This window comes from Taudactylus pleione, unplaced genomic scaffold (assembly GCF_031769625.1).
Source record: "Taudactylus pleione unplaced genomic scaffold, aTauple2 ptg000201l, whole genome shotgun sequence".
Lineage (NCBI taxonomy): Eukaryota > Metazoa > Chordata > Amphibia > Anura > Myobatrachidae > Taudactylus > Taudactylus pleione.
In genome coordinates, this window is record NW_028284603.1 from 18479973 (window position 1) to 18507040 (window position 27068).

At 42.6% G+C, this 27068-nt stretch overlaps 1 protein-coding gene across 1 annotated transcript in view; it reads left to right on the forward strand.

Annotated features, from left to right (window-relative positions):
* LRPPRC (leucine rich pentatricopeptide repeat containing) overlaps nt 1-27068 on the forward strand; it is a 219141-nt gene that overhangs the window by 170935 nt on the left and 21138 nt on the right. The window contains exons 30-34 of the mRNA XM_088477278.1: nt 6189-6315; nt 8615-8703; nt 10566-10770; nt 19373-19497; nt 21152-21267. Of these exons, the coding sequence (XP_088333404.1) occupies nt 6189-6315; nt 8615-8703; nt 10566-10770; nt 19373-19497; nt 21152-21267 (662 nt within the window). The remainder of the gene's footprint in view (nt 1-6188; nt 6316-8614; nt 8704-10565; nt 10771-19372; nt 19498-21151; nt 21268-27068) is intronic.

Here is a 27068-nt window from a genome sequence, read left to right on the forward strand (position 1 = left end):
TTGCTCTTCCTACCCTCCTCCGTATATGAAATGCAGAGTGACTACTATCATTGTTGTGCTGAAGCTGCTGGTCTCAGGAGGTTTGGGTCTAGTCTCCCTGTATACCTCTCCCCAGAGGTCAGGTTATACAGTGCTCAAAATCTTACCAAGCCTTGTGTTTTTCAGTAGTTGATTCAGGGCCCATTGCAAGTATATTGGTATATGCATTGTATGTGACTTTTGCTAGCTCTGTTGTGTTGTTACTGCCTTTATTTTCTGTACTGTCAGATAAAACTATCACTACTATTTCTCCTCAACCCTGCTACTGGTGTGTGGGGAATATTTTTTTTTCAAATTGTACTTCACATTTATTGTTATTTGTGAAGGCAGACACATTTGCACTTATTTTATTATGTCTAAGAATAAGGGTACACAGGAAACTGAGGCCCCAGTGCTGGTTTCATGTAAATGTTTGGTGATCTTGTCCCCTCAGGACTTTATACAGGATGGCTTGTGTGCTGCCTGTTATAAAGAACAACCTCATCAGTCCAGCCTACCAGCAGCCTGTACAGTAGCCATCTTGGGTGTCCTCCTTGTCTCAGGTTATGACGCAGCTAGTGGACCATTTGGCTATTCCCATGCTGCCTCCCTTAATGGTATACCACAGCAGTTACTGGCTGCTATGTTTTGTTTCCCCTGTACATCCTTCCGGGATGGATGTTTATGGCCACTCAAGTCAGAGTACGGCTCAGTCACCTGCTGCGTTTCAACAAAGATTGCAGGTGAACAGACTGGTAGCCACTAAAGCACCTAAGCGGACATAATCATTTTATCTGTCTGCTCTGTATGTAGATTCAGACGCATCATCAGAGGAATCAGATGATGCGCCGGGTTCTTCTCCAGGGTTTATCTCAGGAGAGGAGGACCATCCTTCTACAGTGGATGTCCCTTCTTTGGTGAGGGCGGTCAAATCAGTCCTAAGTATACAGGATGATGAGCCAGCTCCTAGACCAAGGGCTCCAGTGTTTAAACACCAGAAGGTGATAAAAGTGGAGTTTCCTAAGTCTGAGCAGCTCACTGAACTTATAGAAGAAGCATGGAGTAACCTGGATAAACTGTTCCATGTTACAAAAAGATTAGCAGCTTTGTATCCTTTCCCACCTACTGAATGTATTAAGTGGGTGGTCCCTCCTGCGGTGGATGCTCATGTGACACATTTAGTCAGGAGTGCTACGTTGCCTATATCGTCAGCATCCTCCCTTAAAGATCCCAAGAAAACTTGAAACATGTTTTAAATCAGTGTTTTCATTGTCTGGAGCTGTTACTCTGCCAGCTATGGCTGGGGCTTGGGTATCCAAGGCTGTTGAAGAATGGACTGGGGAGTTGGAGGATACTCTACCAAGTGCTACCAGAGAACAGCTGTCATATATCTTCCACGTATGGGAAGTGGCCTCCTATTTGGGAGAAGCTGTAATAGATGCTGGGCTACTAGCTTCTAAAGCATCGGCAGCTTTGGTTGTTGCTCGTAGGGCCCTTTGGTTAAGGTCCTGGAAAGCAGATACGGGATCCAAGAAGGCTCTGGAATCCGTACCTTTTGATGGAAACATACTTTTTTGGAGCAGAATTGGATAAGATAGTGACATGGTGGAATATGCTCAGTTCCACTCCAGGCCTCTGCAACAATTCCTAAGACGTCAGGACATACACTCCGGAGAGTGGGCTCTCCACCTGGGGTTTTTTCAACTCCTGGTGAACAAATGGGGCCTACTAGACGTAGATCTCATGGCCTCACTTCACAATCACAAGGTCCCCAGGTACGGGTCAAGGACCAGAGACTCCTCAGCTGCCTTCGTGGATGCACTGGCAGTAAGATGGGACTTCAAGCTGGTGTATCTCTTTCCTACAATTTCCCTTCCCCCAAGGGTCCTCAGGAAATTCAAGCAGAAAGGTGGAACAGTGATACTAGTAGCTCCTGCTTGGCCCAGGCGCCATTGGTTCACCGACATACGGAATCTATCTATAGACAATCCATTTTCCTCTACATCTATGAAAGGGTCTGTTAGTGCAGGGTCCCTGCCTGCATTCGGACCTACCTCGTCTGTCTTTGACAGCGTAGCTCTTGAGTCTTCCATCCTAAGAGCGGTTTCTCAAGCTCTGTGATTCAAATGATGCTTAGGGCACAAAAGCTTTCCTCTGCACACATCTGTTACAGAGTTTGGCATTCTTTTGGTCAATGGTGTTCCGACAAAGTATGACCCAAAGGTTTTTAGGGTTTCCCGGGTACTTGCTTTTCTCCAGGCTGGGTTAGACCTTGGTCTCCGCCTGCCACTCTGAGAGTAAAGGTTTCTGCGCTTTGTTTGGTTCCAGCAAAAGATTGCTTCTCTGCCGGATGTTAGAATTTTGGTTCGTTCTCTCCGTATCTATGTGGATTGTACAAACACTTTTATAAAATCAGACGCTCTTTTTGTGTTAAATAGTTTTCACAAACGAGGCTGGCCAGCTAATAAAGAAACTCTGGCTCGATGGTTGCGTATGACTATCTCTCAGGTTTACAAGCAGGCTGATCTCCCTGTTCCAAACACAGCGACAGCACATTCTACCCGGTCTGTGGACCATCATGCGCGTTTCGTCATGGTGCCTCTGCTGAGCAATTGTGCAAGGCAACCACATGGTCTTCTGTCCACACTTTTCTTAAGTTCTACGCCTTAGATAATTTTGTCTCTCAGGATGCTTCCTTTGTGCGGCGGGTTCTCCTTTCTGCTCAGGACAGTCCCCACCCTTAGGGGAACTGCTTTAGGACATCCCCATGGTATCCCTGTGGATCCCTTTTGGACCCTGAAGAAGAAAATAAGAGTTATGGTAGACTTAACTTTGTTAACTTTTTCTTCGAAGTCCAAAGGGTCCACAGGACACAAACCTTGACTCACCTGGCTGCAGTGGGTATTTTTTCTTTCGGTCACAGATTCCCTCATCTTGTATGAGTGTTTCTGGTGTACATTGTTCTTCCTTCTCCTGCCTTTATTTATAAACTGAATGCCTATGGCCAGGGGCGAGTATATGTGGAGGAGGACCAGAGGCATCCTGGGAGCTGAAAGCTTAACTGTTTGGTGCCTGGATCACTCCAACCACATTTCCCCAAGAAAAAGAGTTAACAAAAGTAAGTCTACCATAACGCCTTATTTTATTAGGCATTAACAGGTACCAAAACGGCCCTATCTTAGTATACCACCGAGTTGCCATTATAACACACCTGAAGGGCATCCCTACTTAGTGTTCACTCCGGCGGCAGGCAGGGCGCCAAAGCCAGAGAGGACACTTCCGTGCTCTCGCCCAAAAAGGGGGCGTGGCCATTGAAAAGGGGGGGTGTCTATAAGACGAGTCCCCTTTTCACCACTCTTGGGGGCGTGCCCGGCACTTCCGGATACACCGGGCAGCCCTCAAGCGCTGCCGACAGTGAGAATAGTTGCCGGGCGCATGCGCCGGGCATCTATTCTCCTGCAGTGACCGGGTCACTGAACATTTCCCCACCCTTGGTACACTGCGATCCGCGGGTGAAGACCGCACCCGCAGGCTGTGAGGACAGGGCGCTTTTTGCCCCCCTCCTGAAGGGCAGGGCGCCGTGCCCCGCTAAAACAGCCTAGCGGGGAGCGCTACCTACTAAAACATGTATATAATAGTAAACTACAGAGGAAACTGTTTTGTAATTAATTTAGATTGTAATAGCAGAATATGCTGGCACTATACATATATATATATATATATATATATATATATATATAGATATATATCTGTAATAGGAATAGTGATTGTTTGGGGTGAATTCATTTGAACAGAATGTTACTTAGCTCCGGGAAAGAGTGCTGGGAGCTATTCAATTGGCCACGTTAAAGCAATGTGAGAAAAGTGGGAATACTGATCCCTGGAAAGGCTTTTACAGGAGTAAACCTAATAAACCTGCATGCCAATAGGTGGGGTGAGCAGTATATGTGGACAACAGCTTGTTGCATCTCAGACAACTATAATGCACAATGCTGCTCAGTTTAAAAGTGGCTACAACCACAGTAAGACCAAATTGAATTGCGATGTATAATCTAATGAATTAAAGTAATCTGAAAATGGTACACTCATTTAATGAATAGGAATAGTATGTGTATATATAGTGTTCACTCTAGCTTCGGCGGCAGGCAGGGTGTCGGAGCTAGAGAGGGCACTTCTGCGTGCGCACCCAAAAGGAGGCGTGGTTATGGAAAAGGGGGTTTGTCTATAAATCGCGTCACCCTTTCGTCGCTCTTGGGGGCGTGCCGGACACGCCGGGCTGCTGACAGGTAGAATAGATGCCGGGTGCATGCGCCCAGCATCTATTCACCGGACATTTCCCAACCCGCGGGACACTGCAACCCGCAGGTGAAGACGGCACCCGCAGGCTGTCTTAGCGGTACGCTGCACGGTGAGGGGCAGGAGGAGGGCCGGGCGTAGCGCCCCGCTAAAACAGCCTAGACATATATATCTATCTATGTTGATGATACTCAGATCTACCTCTCCTTCCCTGACCTCTCCCCCGCTCTCCTCACTTGTATCTCCAACTGTCTCTCTGCTACATTTTCCTGGATGTCCCAGTGCCTTTTTAAATTTAGCATGTCTAAGACTGAGTTGATAATCTTCCCTCCCTCCTCAATATCCTTACCCCCCACAATTTCATTATCTGTTGACAACACCACCATCTCTTGCCCCTAAGTGCGTTGTCTTGGAGTTATCCTTTACTCCTTCCTCTCCTTTGCAGTCCTGCCGTCTCCATCTCAGAAATATCACCAGGATTAAACCCTTTCTCACCCCAAAGGCAACTAAGACCCTCATCCAGTCTCTGGTCATCTCCATATTGGAATACTGTATCCTCCTACTTTCTAGCCTTCCACCTCTCTCCACTCCAGTCTGTCCTCAATGCTGCTGCCCGGCTCAACTTCCTCTCCAAAAGTACTACATCTGCCTCCCCTCTCTCACAAGCCCTGTACTGGCTCCCTTTTTCCCTTCAGAACTCAATTCAAACTTTTCAAACTCACAAAACTCTTACACAATCCACTCCTATTTAGATTTCTGCCCTTATCTCCTTTCACACTTCCATCCATCCACTTAGCTCCACAAACCAATGCCACCTCTTCTCCCAGCTGATTACTTCCTTCCACTCCCGCTGCTTCCTACATGAAACTCTCTTCCTCTCCCTATCAAACTTTCCACCTCTCTACAAAACTTAAACTGGGCTCCCAAGACCCACTTCTTTATCAAAGCCATCCTGTGCTCACCCTAACTCACTGCTCCTTGCTCACTATCTCACCCTTCTTTATCACCCCTGCCTGTTGCACCTCTCTTTAGAATGTAGGCTCTCACAAGCAGGGCCATCTTCCCTTGTGTGCTCTTTCTTCGCTTACTTACACCATTATCTACTGCCAATGGCACCCAACCTTTGGGTTCTTCCGCCCTGTTGCCTATTTGTGTATTATGACCTCTGATGCAGCAGTGTTTATACAGTGTCCATGTCCTGCAATGTTCTGTACTGTAGATTACTTTTTTTTTTCTGTTTGTCTATGTTCCTTGTAAAGCGCTGGGTACCCCTTGTGGTGCCATATAAATTAAAGATAATGTTTTTTGCAAGGCAGTTATGTTTTCTTTGAATGGTGCCACAAGAGTTCTGTAGTGCCTTGCAAATGCAAATAACATTAGATTAAGTGGGTATACAGTGAACAGTATAGACTGACATAAACAAGAAATAAATTAACATAGTTACAGTCCTCTATATGCATTATTATGTAGCAAAACATGAAAGGGCCATGGGAACACAGTGAATGCGTGGGGAGCCGAGCAGCGGGTGCAATATTTGAAAGGAATGTTAGAGGATTGAGAGAGGAACTTAATGTGAGGGGCGGAGTCAATCAGATTTGGGAGATTGAGGTGTCGTCAATGGTGAGAGAAATGCGTGAGTAACTTTGGAATGGAGAAAGACAATGAGATCAGTTTTAGTGATCTTAAGTTTCAGGTACTGTAACATTGAGACATGCAAGAAGGGATGACCGACAGACAGTTGGAGATGTAGTAGGTGACAAATGGTCAGTCTGACTCCTAGATTTTTAGTTAGTATTCTAAAAAAGACTTTCTATATGGTTGCAAAATTTTCACTCTTTGGTGCTGATAAAATAGTTTGTTTTCCTAACTTTTAGAGGCGTTTGTTCAATTTCAAAAGGCTGAGGAATTAAACCAACAATTACCCCAAAAAGCATGCACAGAATTGACTAATGGACTGCTTAAAGCAGGTTTACTGGAAGAGGCTGTTAAAGTGGAAACTGCGTAAGTACCCTCAGCGCACACATCATCCGGATTACCTGCTTTGGTTATGTTTATAATTAGTCTAATAAAGATACAGTGTGTTTACTACTCAGAAGTACCTTATTATCGCTGTATTTGCATATACCTCACCATTTATATGTAATTGCCATGACCATATAATTAGCAATCTTAGTCATTATAGGATCTTACTGTGTTCATTGGAGTTTTTCTGTTGAACATATTTCCAAACAAAATCCATTAGATTTTAGGCAGAATAGAAAGTTTGGACTGTTTGTGGCCTAACTGTACAGTGCTTGCAGCTAAGGTTTTTGAAATGAGCTTCAAGGGGTAGAAAGTGTATATTTTGGCAAGGGGGAGTCGGTGGTGTCCTGAAGGTGCTGATGATGAAGAGACAACCGATTACATTCAGTAGGGACACCATTTGCACATTTCAAGTGCATTTTATGTAGGAAAGCCCAATTTTATGCTCTTAAATCCTACTGTATTTTAATGAAGGGGAGATCCCGACGTTCTAAAACAAAACTTTTAAGTAATATGCTTATTCTTTCCATCTGTACCCACATACTGCAAAGGTTACACTCTGTATGTTTTCAAGGGCCATTCCCAAAACGCATGAAATATATGCTTGACCAGCCAGTAGGGGGCAAATGCATCTGCATAGGCTCCAGTTTTTAGATTTTTATTGATCTCCTTGTCACCCACAGGCAGGAAATGTACGTTCTGTTCTGGATGCGCGTCATATCTATGCATAGAAATGTACATTTCCCTTCCTTTTCATTCAACATTGCCTCTTTTAAACAATTACAGAAAAATTATTGTAAATTCCGAAGAGAAATGCCTTTGACAAGATGGCCCGTTACACATCTGCATATGGGTCATAGATCATGCCTTAGTTTCACTGTTCATCACATCACTGAAGGCAGCATTATAGGACTTAATCACAAATATTTCTCCAGTGCAGATGAATGACTTCTGTAAAAAAGTATTGGAATGAAAGATTAGGTCTGTAATAGTGGCTAACATCTATTTAATCACACTGAAGATTGAAAGATTGGGGGAAAGTAAATCCCACATTACATGTAATTTACAGCCTCCTGCGTGAAATGTTGATTTCTAAGGCCTTTGACAGATGGGACAAAGTAAGAAGTGGAACTGAGCAATGAGTGCTTAGCCAGGGATTAAGAGGATTGCTCTGTACAGTAAGAAAATCCTGCGTCCAATGACTATTTCTGACCCCCCAGTGGCTGAAAGTGACTGAGAGGGATGGTCATATTGTGTTCTCCAGAAAGGATTTTCCAGGATTGATGAGAATAATTTAGCAATGACCCTGCTTACTTCCCAATCTGCTCAGAATATAACTTTGAGTAGGTAGAATAGACTGCTCAGTTGGGTAGCCTCAAGATGATCAGAGCGATTTATCTTGATTGTTGATATACTAAATGACAATGACCTCTTTATCCCTTGCTACTCTCACTGCTTTCTCAGCCAGAGGAGATTTTTTGCTTTCGTTAATCTAGAAATGAACTTTGCAAAGTTATGCCCGGATTTCATTAGTGTTCGGTGCATTTGGCAGATGCTGATAAACAGATGCAATTGCCGACTAGCCCATTTCCTTAATTTGAAAGCTCGCCTCGGCTTTCTAATATCTAAGCTTTGTTATTATAGCAGACGTCTTGTCATTGCTCTGAGTTTCGTTCAGCGAGTAGAGTTTCGGCTTCATCCCTGAGATATCGGTATATCAGTCCTAAAATTATGACGCATCAAGTGCTTTTTCTTTGAGGACTTTGGTACTAGAAAGACATAAAAATTAATCAACCAAATAGAGTTAATTCTTAAAGTGCTTTCATTTTCATCAATGGTATGACAGCCCATAGAAGGAAAAAAAAAAGCTGATGGCTCCCTTTTCTATTTGATTATTACCGTGGAGCATAAAAGGGTATCTTGCACGATATACATTGAAAGGATCTAACAGATGCAGTTATTTTAGTCATCTAATATGTCAGCGTTCTAGAATCCAAACCGATTGTTTAAAAGAAAATCTTTCTACTTTGTTTCCCTTTGTTGCTCATTTCCAACTTTGGCATCTGTCAGATTATAAAAAAGAAGAAAGGGAGAAAAATAATTTATTATTCTATAACCATTGACAGGATAGCACAAAAGCTGTCTCCAGGTCGATATTTTACAGCAATATTTTTAACATATGAACAGTAGTTTTTGTAATTTCACCTTCGAGCTCAACCCTTTATTATCGTATCAGAAGCATGTCAGTAATTCCTTTCTAAATGTCTGCCTCTTTTAGCGCCAGGAACCACAGCAGTAACTACACCAAGAACACTACAGCGTGCAATCTCCTCATCGCAGAGCAAGTTAGGCGGGACTGTTTGAAAGGTATGTCACAATGCTTGACCTTTACGTCACATTAATGCCTCTCTAGATTTTTCTTGTAACGCCCTTCGAATTCTTGGATAAAGGAGTCCATTTAGCAAATTACCTGCTTATCAAGAGCCTTTTGTGGTGGCAGAGAGACGTAAATTACTGTACATGCATTTATAATACATCTTGAATATGAATGTACTTGTCATTTGACCACTTAGTCCGGTTTCCATTCCATTTAACACAAGATGGGTTTTCTTAAGATGAAGCAATGCTCTTCAGACATGCAAAATGTGTGTTCCAGAAGCTGTAAAAAAAAAATATATATATATACGAGAAAGTACATGCTTTCAGCAGTGTTAAAATTCACAGCACAAGTCAGTTTGATTTTGCAAATTAACATACTTTAATGCTTATGAACAATTCCTCAGCAGTGATTTTTTTTTCTTCTCTTAGCTTTGTGCGCTTGTGTGAAATATCAGATGCGTTAAATTGAGTGTTAAATGTGTATGATTGTGCACTAAATGATTACAATATTGATTTAAAAGAAAAACCTTAAACTAATATTTTTTTAATAGTACCCAATGGCAACGACATTTTGATACAGTAATTCTTTTTTATGCTTGTTTTCTTGTTAATATCTTTCTTTGAAGGCTCTTAGAAAACCTTGCCTTACATTATTGCATGACAGCTTTAAAGTAAGTAAAATCATTATAAATCCATCCTGTACTTTACCTTCAATAAAGAGAAGTACTATCAAAATCATGTTTAACGTGCTGAGTAAAATGTGCTGCATGCAGTTGTGTGCTAGTTATTGTAAGGAAAAATAAGGTTAAAAATTTAGATTTAGAATATAATTTTTGCATTTTTTATGCTATTAATCAACTTTAAAAAAAAAACAACTAAATTTGTGTATATAAATAATTCCATTCCTTTTTTATATATTAATAAAGAGCTTTTTTTTAAAAAAAATTATCTAACAAAAAATTAGAGTAGTTTTTAATATTACCACCAAAAACTGAAACTGTACAATAGGTTCAATGTCCTAAGCGAGACCCAGCCACAAAAAGTTAGTTATCTGTGGTCCTTTGTTCAAGCCATCCAGATAGTCTTCCAACATCTTGCGTCCAAATTAAACTTTATTGTATGATTCAGAATATCTGCTCATACTTGGCTGCCTGTAGAAAAGTACTTTGCTTATCCTGAAAATACTCACTGGTAGAGTACACTATTGCAAATGATGGTGGTGCCCAAAAGGGTTTTGAGACCCTGGTTTCTGATTATTATAGGGAAGTTTCTTGCCGTGAATCCTAGTCAAAGGCAGCTATATATACAGTGTACTTAAAAGTCAGAAATGTATGAGCCACATTTCCAATAGTCTGAACATGTGCATCTATTTGTGTATGTGCTGACTAGTAATGGCTTGGTCTTCTCTGATAGTGGCCTATGAGCTGCTTGCCAATAATTTCTGGTTATTTTTTAAAGTGGTAGCAATTTTTTTTAAATGTATTCTGATTTAAATATATGAACTGGCCTTTAACAATGTTTGAAAAATCAAAAAGATTAAATGGCTTTCTCTGTGCCAGACAGAGAGCACACCAGGCATAAACCACTTTCTTTTGGCTGTGTCAAATGCTGTCCAAGGAGAAAAATTATGTTTCATATTGTTTCTTAGCAGCTTCCTGTTGTGTTCCAAGTTTTATCTCCAGGTTCTAATCTGTAGTGTTCACAACATTCTTCTTCTGCAAGTCACAAATATAAGAAACACCATAGAAAGTGACCACTGATAATCTTGTCTGTTCTGTATGGTGAACTTTGTAATCTTTTTGATTACGTTAGCATATCTTTCTTTCTCTGTTGTCTTTCGTCTTGAATAGATGCACTAGACACTGTTCAGATGGTGTTTGAAAATGGCTGGAATCCCGGTCGTACAACGTTACATGAACTCATCGAGGCCCTTGCCATGAACGGAGATGTGTCTGGCCTTAAAAGACTGATGAATTTACTTAATACCCATAAATCGCTACTTCGCACAAGGAGGAAGCATTTGAACAGCAGCCTAATTTTCGCCCACCTGAGAAAGTAAGTGCCATCTGTTTCTGACAAGCTGTTTTATGTCACTGCTGCATAAAATATAGAGTTATAGTAGACTTACCTAGATAACTCCTTTTCTTCGAGGTCCACAGGGATACCATGGGGATATTATAGTTGGAAGACCAGGCACCAAACAGTTAAAGCTTTGGATCCCAGAATGCCCTGGGTCCTCCTCTATATATACCCTGCCCCTAGCCATAAGTCTTCTGTTTAGTTTACAAGCCTAAAGGCAGAAGAAGGAAGAATGATCGTACACCAGAAATACTCTTACAGAAGATGAGGGAATCTGTGACCGAAAGAAAATCACCCAATGAAGCCAGGTGCGTCAGGGTGGGCGCCCTGTGGACTCTCTGGACCTCAAAGAAAAGGAATTATCTAGGCAAGTCTACCATAACTCTATATTTCTTCTTCGGGGTCCATAGGGATCCACATGGATACCATGTGGATGTCCTAAAGCAGATCCCCCTAGGGTGGGAGATGCTCCTGAGCAGAAAGGAGAACTTGTCGCCCAAAGGAAGCATCCTGGGAGGCAATAGTATCAAAGGCATAAAACGTAAGAAAAGTGTTTACAGAAGACCACGTGGCTGCCCTGCACAATTGTTCAGCAGAGGCACCACAACTGAATGCCCATGATGGCCCTATAGACCGAGTAGAATGTGCTGTCACCGTGCTTGGGACAGAAAGATCAGCCTGTGTGTACACCTGAGAGATAGTCATGCGTAGCCATCTCACCAGAGTCTGCTTATTAGCTGGCCATCCTCAGTTGTGAAAACCAAATAATACAAAACAAGAATCTGATTTTCTAACACAGTTTGTACGCTTCATATAAATACGGAGAGCATGAACTACATCTAGGGAGGCTTCACCTACAGAAAGGTCTAGAGCCTGAAAAGCTGGAACAACAGTTTCTTCATTTACATGAAAATGGGACACTACCTTAGAAAGGTAACCCTCCCTTTTACAAAGAACAGCTTTATCCGGGTGAAAAATCAAAAAAGGGGAGTGACAAGAGGGCGCTGCCAAATCCAAGACTCTGCGAGCAGAAGAAATAGCCAGAAGAAAAAGTGTCTTTGCTGTCAACCACTTCAAATCTAAAGAGTCTAAAGGTTCAAATGGGGAAGCTTGTAATCCCTTAAGAACCAAAGACAAATCCCACAGTGCTACCGGTGGAACAAAGGGTGGCTGAACTCGCAGGACTCCTTGGAAAAAAATTCGAACTTCTGGTAATGAAGCAATCCTCTTCTGGAACCAGACTGATAGTGCACTCTCAAAGTGGCCAGGTGGAGACAATTGTCCAACCCTGCCTGCAGAAATCCTGGAAATACTAAACACCTTACGATCATATTCCTTATGAGAACACCATTGACCAAAAGAATGCCAAACTCTGTAATAGATGCGGGCAGAAGCAGCCTTCCGTGCTCTAAGCATCGTTTGAATTACAGAACTGGAAAATCCCTTCGCTTTTAGGATGGAAGATTCAAGAGCCACGCTGTCAAAGCCAGACGGGGCAAGTCCGGATGTCGGCAGGGACCCTGCCACAGAGGAAGAGGATATGGACGGTCTACTGACAGATTCTGTATGTCTGTGAACCAATGACATCTGGGCAAAGCCAGGTTTCCTGAGAACTCTTAGGAGCAGGGAAATTGGAGTATAGAGATACGACAACTTGAAGTCCCATCTTACTGCCAGTGCGTCCATGAAGGCTGCTGATGGGTCTCTGGACCTGGACCCCTACCTGGGGACCTTGTGGTTGTGACATGTCCCCATAAGATCTATCTCTGGTAGAACCCATTTGTTTACCAGGAGCTGAAACACTCCCGGATGGAGAGACCACTCTCCGGCGTGTATGTCCTGGCGACTTAAAAAGTCTGCTTCCCAATTGAGTATTCCAGGAATGAATATAACCGAGGTGGCTGGAAAATGATGTCCTGCCCAAATGAGAACCTTTGTCACTTCCTTCATGGCCGCATGACTTCTCCCTGATGATTGAGGTAGGCCACTGTAGTCGCGTTGTCTGACTGGATCTGGAAAGCCAACCCTGGAGCAGGTCCTGTGTCCTGACAAGCACTTTGTATACTGCTCGCAGTTCCAGAATGTTTATTGGCAGACTACTTTGTTGACTTGTCCATCTCCCCTGGAAGGTGTGTTTGTCCTGTCATTGCACCCCATCCGCGAAGACTGGTGTCCGTGGTGAGAAGCACTCAATTTGGAATCCAGAATGGGCATCCTTTGTTTAGATGCTCCTTTTTTAACCACCACAGGAGAGAGTGACAAACCTCTGGAGTGACAAATATAATCTGGGACCGTATTAAATTATGTTGTCTGTTCCACCTGGAGAGAATCAACCTTTGCAGAGGCCTAGAATGGAACTGAGCAAACCCCACCATGTCGTAGGTCGATACCATTGATCCCAGCACCTGCATTGCTGACAGAATGAATACTCTTCACTTGCATAGCAGCATGTGTATCCACTTTGATAAGGCCCCAATCTTATCCTCTGGCAGAAACACCCTTTGTGCCTGAGAATTTAGAAATGCTCCCAGATGTACCATCTGCTGTGTTGGAGAAAGTGATGATTTCTTCCAATTGATGATCCAGCCGTGCCTCTGTAAGCAGGCTATGGTCAGTTGAAGATGGTGTTGCAAAACCACCGGAGTCCGTGCCAATATCAGAAGGTCGTCCAGATATGGCAGAATTCTGTCTCCCTGATACCTGAGCTGACATTATTTTGGAAAATACCCGGGGAGCCGTAGAAAGGCCAAAAGCCTGAAATTAGTAATGTTGCTGATGGACAGCAAATCATAAAAAATTGCTGATGGGATAATTGGAATATGCAGATACGCATCCTGAATATCCAGGGAAACTATGTAATCTCCCGCTTCCATAGCCAAAATAATTGACCGGAGAGTTTCCATGTGGAATTTGGGAACATGTATAAACCTGTTTGAGGGTTTTTAGATTCAATATAGGGCAATATGCCCCATTCGGCTCCTGGACCAGAAATAGATTTGAGTAATAACTCATTCCTTGTTGGGACACAGGAACTGGAACTATTACCCCTGCCTGTAGCAGGGAATGAATGGCTTCCTGAAAAGCCAAAGCCTTGTCCACATCTGATGGATGCTTTGTGACAAAAAACTTCTGGCGGTGATGTCTCTTGAAAGTGAGGGCATACCCCTGAGAGACCACTTCTCTGATCCAGGCATCTGTAGTTGTTTCATGCCAATAATCCGCAAACTGCAGAAGTCAGCCCCCCACCTTTTGGATCCTCCAGGAAGAGGCCTGCTCCATCAGGCCGGGGGCTTGTTGTCCAGCTTAGAAGCTGAACGTCTTGCCTTAGTTTGTCGTTTTGACTTCTGAAAACTAGTCGGCCTAGAAGTAGCCTTTACCTCTTCCCTGAGGACGGAAGGACTGAAAAGAAACCTGCCTAGCTCTACTATTTGACGGGCCCGTATTCAATTTGAAGCGAAAAGTCAGAGGCCAGACTTTTCACAGTCATCTGAGGTTTTGCCAGTGAAAAAGTATCGCGCGCATCCCCATGTATTCAATTGCAAATGTGCGAAAATGGGACCTGGCGAATCTAAATCTGCAAAAAGTTCTGTCAGTTTTGGGGAAAACAGCCTAAATCCCCCCTAAAGATGCTGTGACATATGGGGTTCACTATGGGTACCCCCCGAATAGCCCTGCTAAAGGTATTTGGGGTTTTTAAATGGTCTCAATAGGCACTATTTAGCGTCTTTCAGCACGTGGTGAAGAATAGCATTTAGCAACTTTTATGGGGGAAAATAAGTAGTCCCATCAACTTTGTGGTACATGAAAATGGGTACAAGCATACAGTATTTAAAAATGCCTAAAGTTAAGCATTAAATAGTGCCACAAACGCACCTTCAGCAAGCACCTGCAATCAAAAATACACCTCCCCCATACTTGCAGAACCCCCCCAAAGGCTATTTCACTCGTTTTTGAATTTGTACCCCCCACTTCCATTATTTTGCTCATTTTTTCAAAGTGCTTTTTTGGGGTGTGTTTTGGGTATTTTTTTGCGGTTTTTTTACACAATTTGCGTCAAGGCGGGTGTACAAAGGGTACAGGGTGGTTTCAGCACCTCAAAACCCCAATTCTGCACTTTTTTCCGCCGGGTATTCGTAAGCAAAACTGTGTAGCCTATTACATTGCATTGCGTTATCACACCGGCGAAAAGACGCTGATATTGAATACGGGGATAAATGAAATCGTCGAAAATGACGTCATCAGCTAAAAAGTTTTGCTGAAAACAACTTTTCGCTCCACATTGAACACGGCCATTAGATGGCAGACCTGCTGACTTTGAAACCGCCAGAGTAGAAATTGTTATCAAACAAAAAGTACCTTTCCATGAAAAGGTAAAACTTCCAGCGCCCTCTTTGATCCTGTATCAGCTTTCCAAGATCTTAACCAAAAGGCCCTGCGTGCTAGTATTGATGCTGCTGATGCCTTAGAAGCTAAAATTCCAGCATCCACTGTAGCCCCTCCCAGATAGGAAGCCGCTTCCCGTATGTTGGAGATATTAATCATCTGTTCTCTGGTAGAATTTGGTAGAGAATTTTCCAATGCCTCAATCCATTCTTCAACAGCCTTGGCTACCCAGGCTCCAGCTATAGCTGGACAGGTAACAGCTCCAGATGATAAGAAAATTGCCTTAAAACAGGCTTCAATCTTTTTATCTGTGGAATCTCTGAGAGGATGCTGATGGAATAGACCATGTAGCATTTCTGATTAAATGCGTTGCATGAGCATCCACAGTAGGAGGTACCTCCCACTTAGCACATACAGAAGATGGGAACGGATACAATGATTTTATCCTCCTATATACATAAAACCGTTTATCATGGTTAACCCATGCCTCCTTAATAAGCTCAGTAAAGCTGGGAACACAGGGAACTGAGTTTTGACCACCTTTCAGTGGTGCTTAAACATTGGAGCCTTCTTACTTTGAGCTGGTTCATCATCCTGAAAATCACACGGTCTCACTGGAAAGATATGGTAATAATTGGGATCACAATGCCATACGCAGCCCAACATAAGGACGCCCCCTTTACCTTACACACATCCGTAATACTTAGCAAGACTGCAAAACCATCGGTAACATCGAGTACCATCGCAGCCTCACGCACACTTGCACAAGGTCTGACCTTACTCAGAAATTGCTAACCTCATTGCACGGAGTGAAAGCCCAAGCTGCATATGATATTGCAATGGCTAATTTATGCACGCCCCTGTAACGGCGTTCAAGCGCACTGGCATGACTGAGTTTCGCGGACCAACACCCCCCCACCCCGTCACCACCTCCAAACGCTGCTTCCTGTCAATCACTTTGCGATGGGTCTGCGTAGTCCCGATCGCAGTGGCGTATACGCACATTGCAAGGCATGCGCAGAAAGCAACAATCGGCCGATTGCATGCGTAATCGCAGTTGCGATCGCTACTGAATCAGGACCTAAATCGCATCTTACACTTTCAATTCTTTACCCTTAGAGAGGTGGGAAGGCTACAAACCAGCACAGACTAAAGTTTGACCTGGACACATTTCACATGTCTAAAGGTGTTTCTCTTTTGTGTGCTCAATCTGTAGTTATGGCCATCACAGCAACTTCTGATTGCATCTGGACCCCTTCCACTAATGTGACTGCTACAGTATATTGTATGAAGTTGCAGCCATTTATTCCCATTACTTGATATTCGTGCTCAGACTACAGCAGAAAAGATTATTCCCATTTGATTTTAAAAGGAAAAGACCACCTTCAGTTATCCCATGGCAAACTTAGACACCTCCCCTCACTTCTTACATCCCTGATCCATAATCCGGAATTTTTGCGTGGGCTGTCATTGCCTTGCCATTCTGTTTGGTCTCTGCAGAGTATTTCACATTTGGTTCACTTAGTAGATGCGACAGGGTTGTGGTCTTTTGCAGAGCTCCAAAGTGCATTTTACTTTGTTTTGGTTCTCCCTTCAACCGTGTTCATTCTAGGTCCGGGACCAGGCAGGGCGCCGGACCTAGAGAAAGGGCACTTCTGCGCGCGCCGAAGGTGCGTGGCCAATGAAAAGGGGGCATGTCTTCTTTATGATGCGTCCCCTTTTCGTCACTTTTGGTGTGTGCCCGGCACTTACGGACATCCCCGGGGAGCCCCCAAGCACTGCGGTCAGTGTGAATGACGCGGTGCTTGGCACCAAACTAATCAACAAATGAGTTATTCTGGCTTTCAAGAGATACTGTAAGTGTTTTGTTCCTTTTATTCATGTCCTGTGTGTAACGCAAGTGCCTACTATCCAAGGAAGTACTGGAAGGCAATATACACTGTCTGCTGACACTTTAAGGAAAATTACAGACTATGACAACAGGTTCCAAACAAGGGGAAAATAATGTTCTTGTTGACTCAACTTCAATTATGTTTTAAGTTTTTAAATTTCATAATTTCTTGTGTAAATTATGTATGCAGTACAACAGTAATCGAATGTCAACTTCATTATTTTTATTTCTCCACTATGAACGAGAGGCCCTGATTCAGAGCCGGACGCTCTGAAAGAGCGCTCGCTCTGAATCGGGGCGTTTTTTTTGGGCGCGGCCTCCTGGCCGCTCGCATAGCTGTGGGTGACCACCCACAGCTATTGCGAGCGGCCAGGATAATGGCTTGCGACGAGACCCTTGTGGTAGCCCCAGAGAGCTTCTGGCTCTAATAGAGCCAGAAGCTGGTGATGTCAGTGGGGTCGCCCACAAACGGCAGGCGTTTGTATGGGAACGCCTCCGTTTGTGTATACACTGTATATCTGATCGTTGTCTGATCACCCGTGTGTACGGGCCATAAGACGCATATTCGAGCGCAAAAGACGCCCGGCACAAGCCGAGTCGGCTGGTACCTGGTGCGCCGAGAAGGGCTGTTTGGTGCGACTGCGGCAATAGCGTATGAGGACACATCTGACCAGTAGGGCAAAACTGAGTCTCACTATTCTAATCACTTAATATCCCTGTGACTTAATACTGCTCTTACTGAGACCTGTCACACCTGCTGGCACTGTGCAGTGAAGAGAAAACTGAATATAGCATGCCTATGTCCGTTGATAGCATTAGAGACTATTGCTTCCTTGGAAGCCAGGTGCTTTAATTTAATAATAAGCATTACTTTAAAGGGTGTCAGGCACTACAGCAAAGCCACAGTGAGTTAAAAAGCTGGCTGGTGTGCTAGGTGCAGATTTTTTTTTCAAACCATTCTTGCATGTGTTCATACAAGGCAAATGGGGCCACTGAGTGCAGCACAGAATGGTTGCCAAATGGAGTTGTCATACCAGGTTATGCAGACTACACGCTTACTTTGTATATAGATATGAACACACATCGTAAACCTATTAAATTATTAGTGCATTCCCTAAAGGATAAAACCTAAAGCACGAAAAGTGTTCGATCAATTATATTTATTATCAATTTTTGAATCAAGCTGGACAGTTCTGGAGTTAAAAAAAAAAAAAAAAAAAAGTGCTTCAGGTAATAATTAATTTAATATTACCAGAAATACAGTGATAGATTTTCTTTACATAAATTATTGAACATCAGACCTTTTAATGTTCTATTTCTTTTCCATTTATGTAGCTGAGTTTCCCACTGGCTATTAAGCAACTAACTTTTAGAAACCAGTAAGGCAGCAATAATGTCTAGGCCGTAAGGCTGCTCCTCGGTCAGGTTTTGTTTATAACGTGACATTGCCTCGCTAAAGAATAACTGCATACAAATAGAGAAAGATGAGCCTCAGTCGGAGCTCCAGGAGATTAAATGAATCCTTACCTTCAGCAGGGTCTCAACAGTACTTAGGTTGGAGGTGTCCTTTAACACCTACTGTTTAATGTCTCGATGATCTTTTAGAAGGATCCATGTCTTCAGATTACTTTTATTGGTTATTGGTGTATGCCCTTTACTTGGTAAAGTATTTACTACATATGGCCCTAGCGTCTGTTTTCACGGCCATTCTGCGCGACAATAGAGTTAAGCTGGCCACACACTAGACCAACTTTCATCCAACCATCCAACTAGTTGATTGGTTGGAATGAAAATCTGGTAAGGAATGGGAGCAAATGATGATCAGCAATTTGCTCCTAAATGCCACAAAACAGATGAAAATGGTCGTCAGACAAGTTTGTTAAACGTTTAATCTAAACAATTTGTTCAAACAACAGTTTTTGTCCATTTTCCGGCGTTTGGGAGCAAATTGCTGATTGTCATTTGCTTTCATTCCTTACCAGATTTTCATTCCAACCAATCGACTAGTTGGCTGGTTGGATGTAAGTTGGTCTAGTGTGTGGCCAGCTTTAATCAGAACTGGTAACATCGAGGGATCTGCGGCCAATGCTGCATCTTTGGAAGCAAATTCTTGGATTTGCAAAGACATGTGCATATTTTGGTACAGCAGGTGTACGGAATCACAGCCTGCGGTGGCAATAGTGTACAGCTTTGAATCAGACCCTTTGTTCATGTCAAACAGTAACTTGCATTTTTTATTTTTTTGTAGTGTGACGGTTTATTTGTAAATATCTCCCATTAATTTCATGTGTGTTGTCTCTTCAGTGGTAACTTTGAACAAGCAGAAGTGCAACTTGAGTCGTTGTATACGAACAATCCAGAGCAATCCCAAACATTATACTTGTTTCAGAAGGTGATGGATAACAACATGGAGGAGGAACTGGAAAAACGTATGTTTGTGGCAGCATTTTTCTTCCCGGTATAGATGCACAGTTAACGCGAACAATACACTATTTTGTGTTCTGAACCAATTTTCATTATAGCCAATGAAGTCATTAGTAACTGTGGCATTACTGTGAGATGACGTCATTTGCAGACTTTGCACAGATTTGCCGAGAAGGGGCGGGTACAAAATATCCCGGCCTGGGCAACACCATGCCATGCGGCACACCATAGGGACATAGCGCCCAGTGGAAAGTAGTCGCTGCTACTCCAGAGACCACGCTCAGCCGTGGCCAGCATGAAGTCTTGGTAGACATTTTGTTACCTTTTTTTATTTATTTATGTTAAGCAGGGATTTGTATAATAAATAAAAACTACTAATTCAGGTAGCTTAAAATCTAAGTTAATTTCACTTTGTAGCACAATATGAAGGTTAGTTGATCTTAAATTTCACTCTTATGGGGTTTTTTGTTTCCTTTGTAGCTTCTTCTGCTAATTACAATTAGTATCTATAAAGTAGCTCACCCAAACTTGTTTCGTTAGTTAAGGGGCAATTGAATTCTGCAGGATCCCTCAATTAGGTCAAAAGTGTCCATAGAAATTGTGTACTTGAAGAAATTCCATCGAGTTAAGGTCAATATTACCAAAAACATTAGCCATCCTCAAAGATTTTTTCATTTGTTTGTGAGTGCTGATCTACCATAGATATGATGCCATTTTCTGAATGCATTTCCACTAAGAGGTACCTACCAATGGTACCATATAGTATAACCCATATATGGGTGTGGAATTTATTTGATAAGGGGTTTTCATCCAATATTAAGGTGAAGTGATTGGGCAGATCAGTTCTGAGAGAGATTTGAAAATAATACTATTGCTAATCGAACATATCTGAAAGCTGTCTGACCATTCCTAATGGTTTCTAGGAAAGTTCCCTAATTTGAACTAAACATTTTTTAAAACAATATTTTATAAAATATCAACTAGAAAACCCGTAATATAACAATTCTAGGGAGAATGGAATAAAAAAAAAATCATCTTGAATGCAACACCAGCATATGTTACTGTTTTATGCATGCCAGCCCACGCGAATCCTTCATTTGTCTTAAGTCGGGTACAAACTAGACGATCTGTCGTCCGGTCCAGCGGATCAGACGACATATCGGGTACATCGGCCAGTGTGTACCCGCTATGTCGCTGAAAATGCGCGGTCCCGTGTGTCGTCGGTAACATCGCGATATAGTCAGCAGGGGCCATGCTGCCGAACGCAGCATGACCTCCCCTGTGGTTAGGTATTTGTTTGTTTTGATCAGTGCTTGTGCAGCAAGACTGTGCTGGGGTTTGGGTCTTTTTCCTGATATTGGGGGCATGCAGAACATTGGGCTCCATGCAAATGCATAATTACTACTCTAATTTTCAAACTTTTGGGCAAGTGCATCATGATCTTTTATCAATTTTCTCCAATTTCACTAAATGTTTTGCAATCCAGGAAAAATTCCAATAATCCATGTGAAAAAAATACTCCAGTACCATTTTTCTTTCTGCAGCTTACTTTTGTTGTCATAAAATCCACAGTTTTGAAATCCGTTATTCATATTCGGTATTTACTGTGTTCGCATATGACTTTCCCTTGCATAATACTGACCTTTGCATATCTTGCAGTGAGCATCTTGGCAGAACGGTTGGCAAATCAGTTTGCGGTATACCAGCCAGTTACGGAACTCTTTATTCTGTATGTCAAATCAGGAAGAGACGATGAAGCCAGACATTTATTACAGGTAAAACCAGGAAGATGCAATAAAATTGTTAGTGCATCATGGGGCAACTGTATTGATGCTGCTTTTACCAACATCACCAGCCAAAGGCTGGCATTGCATGGTGCAACTTTTAGTTCCATAGCAGCTCGAATGCCACACGGCTCTGCCAAAGCTTGATAAAAACAATTCTCTCCTTCATAATAGATTGTGATAATGCACCAACTCCACCACAACACTACACAACCCATGGCTGTTCAGCTGCTATTGCAAAACAATAAATCTCATCCTCCTATAATAGCATCTAGGAGTTCTAATGCCAGTCATTCTAGTGCCTGAGAATACTTCCCAGTTTCATGAGAACAAACCTGTAGTTGTTAGAGATCGTCCTGTTTGAGCAAAGTTTATCACCTTTTAAACGTCCAAAATGTGGTGTTTCATTTGTTTATAGAGTGTAGACAGTGTAGACATTATTATTTATTACCATTCTTTTGAATGTGGTGGAGATTTATCAAAGCTTGGAGAGAGCTAAGGTGGAGAGAATTAAAGTACCAACCAATCAGCTCCTGTCATTTTTCAAACACAGCCTTTAAAGTGACAGAAGCTGATTGGTTAGTGCTTTTATCTCTCTCCACGCTTTGATAAATCTCCCCCTATAACTTTTAAGACTAAAAAGTAATGTGGATCACCCTGCTGTAAATGATTTGCAGTATGCAAGTTTAACATTCTATTTGTCCATTTTGGTACTATTTTATGACTTGAAATGCTAAAATAAACGATAAGAATCTACTTCTGAGACTTTTGTGTTTCAGTGACAAACGTGACTCTTATTGCAGATTGTAAAGGGGGAACAAACACGTGCTGCCAGGGCAGCATCTAATTTTCCTTTCCATTCCTGTGTGTGTGTCACTGGCACAGTAAATGAGAAACGCGGGATCCTCTCCGTGGCCCAACATTCTATGCATAATTAGCAATCTTCAGGGAGCAAGCCAACCGTATGCATTCCATTTTACTTGTGCTAAATATAAAACTGAGCCAATGCGGAGCGAGCCGCGGGTGATGAGAGCTGCCACTGGCAGTGTACACAAACAGAATCAGACAGGGAGTCTCTTCCCTGCAGGTGGCAGTCAAACAATCAGAGTGATCCTGCAGATTGCTGGGTTTGTATAGACTCCCTGTGTCAAATTAAGGCCTGTTACCAATTTCCAATAGTAAACAGCAATATATTCACTTAAAATGCTTAGCAGCTGGTAAAAGTGTAAGCTGTAAAATAAAAACGGCTTTAGTCGTAACAGCCTTTGTCAACAGAAGACACCAATTTGCATGTTAAGAAGCAGAAGAAACTGAAGCAGTTCTCTAAAAGATGGGACTGTTGGCAGTATGTAATTGGGATCTTCTATGTGAAGAATAGGGCATTATGTAAATTAATTTCAATACAAGATGTGATACACGCAGTGTCATTTACTGACAGCCAGGTAATATGCTTTTTATCTAGCTAGTAATGCTGAATTCAGTTTGCACTGCTTAATTTACAGGTAACATTCTAGAGTAGCGCTACTCAAACTCTGTCTTCAAGTAATGCTAACAGCCGTGATGATGCACTAAACCCTGGAGAGAGAGAGTGGTGAGTGATAAAGTACCAACCAATCAGCTTCTGTCATTTTTCAAACACAGCCTGTAAAGTGACAGGAGCTGATTGGTTGGTACTTTATCATTCTCCACTCTATCACTCTCCAAGGCTTAATGCATCTCCCCCCAGGTCTTAAGGATATCCTTCCTTTAGCACAGGTGAATTAAATTATCATTTTAAATGAAACTATCTTTGCTCAAGCATGGACATCCTAAAAACCTGGACTGCTTGTGTGCCTTGAGGACCGAGTTTTAGAAGCACTGACTTAGAGAAGCCATGGTATTTTAAATACATCCAGCATACCTAGCTGTGAAATTACAAGTTGGCAAAAATAATGGGACTTGAAGATCCGCAAATAACTGAGAGCAACAGGTTGCCTAACTGTGACTTTAATAGCCAAAATGCTTTGAGATATCTATCAAACCACACGTAGAGGTGTGTTGACCATAGCAACCAATCATATTGTAGTTATAATTGATCAAGTACATTCTGTAAAATGATAGTTAAAATCTGACTGGGTTGCTATGGACAGCAGCTTCACTTTTCCTCTTTAGGAGATTTGATAAATCTCCCCATCTGTCTTCTATTTGAGCAATATGTTATGGGCACAGCCCTTATCAAAGGCATTTAGGAGATGTAAGAGCCTGTTGTATTAGCTTTTTGTCTCTCTGCACAAATTAAAGGTAGGCTAGGACTGATCTATAGGCATTAGAACACCTATAAAGCCTGAGCAGCATAAAGCTAGTCAGGACAGTAAAACAAAATAAAAGTGAATTTCTTCTTCAGGGTCCATAGGCTCCACAGGGAGACCTTGGGGGTGTAGATGATGGATCTGGATCCCGGGCACAACGCAGTTAAAGCTTTTAGCTTCCCAGGATGCACTGGTCCATTCTCCCTATACCCCGCCCCCGAGCCAGAGGTATCTCAGTTTTAGTTGGTGCCTGGCCAGAGTCGGGTCACTGTTAATGCAGGGGGACTGCTTAGCAGCCCCAAAGCTATTTTTAATTTATGATTTGGTAGTTTGTTTCTTCTATCTTCAGATCACGCAGCAACAGACTGTCCATAGGACGTCTGCGCTGTCGCTCCGTCACCCCGCCGCAACGCCAGTACAGATCTGGGGATCTCGGAGGGACACCTGGATTTGTGCTAGCTGGGCCTCGTGGATTACCCAGACTGCGGCCGGATGCACGGGGACAGGTAAGGCAAGCTGTGACCCACGTGTTAGCACCTCTGGTCTGTCCCCTGAGGTATGACTGCTGAGTGTGTGGACGCAGGCCTTCCATATCCTGCGCTCCACTAGACCACCAGGGACATTATTGGTGTGGGAACCATCGTCCCAGGGGTTAATCGTCAGCCAGGGGAGACTGCGTCCCTGTTGTAGCGGCTCCTCAGCTCAGCGCGCCTTTCCTCTGAGGTCTGGCTTTGCTGAGCTGTTTGCTCCTGCAGCCACGCCCCCTCTCAGGTCTCCGGCAGCCATTTTTTTGGATGGTGCATTGCAGATCTCCTAGGACAGCGTGTGGTCCAGTCCCCCTGCGTACCTCTCCCTTGGGTTAGTGTATGCAGCGCTATAGATAATTAGAGATTCTGACCGCGCTATCCTATAACTTATTGTATTTTTAAAAGTTATTGTATTTTCAAAAACACACAGGTGGAATTTCAATGTTCTGCTGCCTATTTCAAGTGCGGGAGGGTCCCGTCCCCCCCCAACTTTTTTGGGGTAAATCAGGAAGTGTGAAAATGGGCGCCAAACATATATGGGTATAGCATAATGTTTATTTAAACCTGTAAAATGCTATATTGACCCTTATAAAATCCTTACAATAGGCTAAAACATTCCTAAACTCTGAAACCTTGTCACAATAATCCTTGTGGAAAAAATACCAAGTGCAAGTGCAAAAAATATTGAAGGTGCTAATTCTAAATAGCTTTAGAAAAAGTGTCCAAAAGGAAAGAATATATACTACAAAGTTCCTTTGTTTGCACAGTAAAAGTCTCGGTTGTAAATTCCTTACTGTATTAAACAGTTCAGTGTTCTAGTTCGTTATAAAATCCTGCTTGGGGTATACATGGTACAAGTCGGTGTATTTAGTGTCCGTTTCAAAGAGTCTTATCCGAACGTCTTTCTGGGACTCCTTTTGTACACACATATACCCATAGGTAAGTTTAGATCTCCAGACGGAGTATTGGGTAGCGGCGTCCCGCTTAATTTGGCTTACCGGTAAACTGTCTCTTTGTTCTTGTTCCTCTGCTGCCTGGATTCTGTGCGGCTCGTCTCTTTCCTCTGCCGGCTTCGATCCCCAGCTACTCGCTGGTCCGGACTGTCGAGGTGCTTCTGATGAGCTTGCGATGCGAGGGGTTCTGAGGTTGCGTGGTAGGGGGGAGCTACAGCTTACGTCAGGGATATCCTCCGAATAATCCACGCTTGTCACTCCTGCCTTTCTAACACATTTCACCCCGTGGTGCTTCGTTAGAGAATGAAGGAGTGTCCCCTAACGGTGTTTAAATCCCCTGCTTGTCTTGCAAAACTCCGTCCTTATAGGTTAATTGTTCTTTCAATATTTTGTTGCTTAATCATTCAATGCAACTGTGTATCTGTATCTATATTTTTAGTTTGTGCAATTCTAGGCTCCTTAAATTTATATAGATGCTTTTATCTAAAAAAAATATAGGAATAATATATAAGTTTAGTTATATTGGCATCCTTAATTGATAAAATTGTAGCACCTGAAAAAACGTGCAATTTGTCAGAAAAAAGAGAGGGTGCTCATTTGTAATTTTCTAAAAAAAATACACCAATGCACTAAAAAATACATATACTTGAAAGGTTATATAAAATTACATATTTATAGTCCAAATATACATGAATGCATTAAAATATATATATTTAAAAGATCATAAAGATTATATAAAATGACATATTTATATTTCACTTAGTTTGCTCCATAGGTGTCTTAAATAATCCATCCATCCACTTAAGGTTCTGATATAACATGCATATTTCCCTTTTTTTATATTTTTCATACAACATGTTTTTTCGCTCTTATATTTCCAACTGCTGATAAAATTATATACCAATAGGAAGAATATTAGGTCAAAAAACCATAAAACCATATTTTACATTTTTCAACATAAGGGACCTTCTATCCATATTTTAAAATTTTAAATATTAAAATCAGATGATATTATTTACTTTCAATGTATCTATTGTTTTTGTTTTTTTGTAAACTTTTATTTATTTTCTAGTTAGGCTGCAATGAGTGTTGCTTCCGCAGCAGACGTCTGGAAGATCCTGCAGCTATTCAGGGAATGCGCTCTCTGATTACTTGCCCCTTTAGGTTAGTTTGGAGCAGTCCTCTGGTCAGGGGATAGAGGATCTGATTACAGCAGTCTGTCAGTCTTTGGACTGCTTGGATGTGGATACTTCAGCCGTGATTGCGGGACCTTTCAAGCGTAAAAAAAATAGAGGTTACTTTTCCGTCGTCTTTGAATCTATCTGATTTAGTTTAGGAGTCTTGGAAAACCCCAGATAAAAAGTTCACCGTACCACGAAAGTTTGCATCTCTTTCTGCTGCCTGTTGGTCACATGCTGAAGTGAAAGCAGTCTTTTAAGGTTGTTGCACCAGTGGCGCATTTGGCCAAGACCAACTCTCTTCCAGTCCCAAAGTCCGCATCCTTTAGGGATCCGTTAGTCTAAAAACTGGAGGTGTGCCTCCAGTCTAGTTTTGTGGGTACAGGGGTGTCCACTCAGCCCACTCTAGAGACATGGAACGTTCATTAGACCAACTACTTGTCGGACTTCAGATCAATCCTTCTAAGGAGGATCTGCTGGATTTTGTAGAACAAATCCAAGGCACAGCAGAGTATCTTTTTGAGGCGTTACAGGATGCGACACAGGTGGCCTCCAGAGTCTTGGTAAGGGCTATCTCTCCCAGACTGGCTCTGTGGTTCCAGTCCTGAGCTGCAGACTTTGCGTCCAAGCATTCATTTCAGGCATTCCCCTTCCAGGGCTGCATTCTCTTTGGGTCGGAGTTGGACACAGTGATTGCGTCAGCTGCGGGTGGTAAGAGTACTTTCCTCACGGTGTCCACGCCAAAGCGTAAGGGTCCTTGATTCTGTCCTTTTACATCCATCTTTTTGGGGCGGCGGCCAGAGGGCAGCCTTCCCATGGTAGCCCATTTCCCTGTCCAGATGTAGA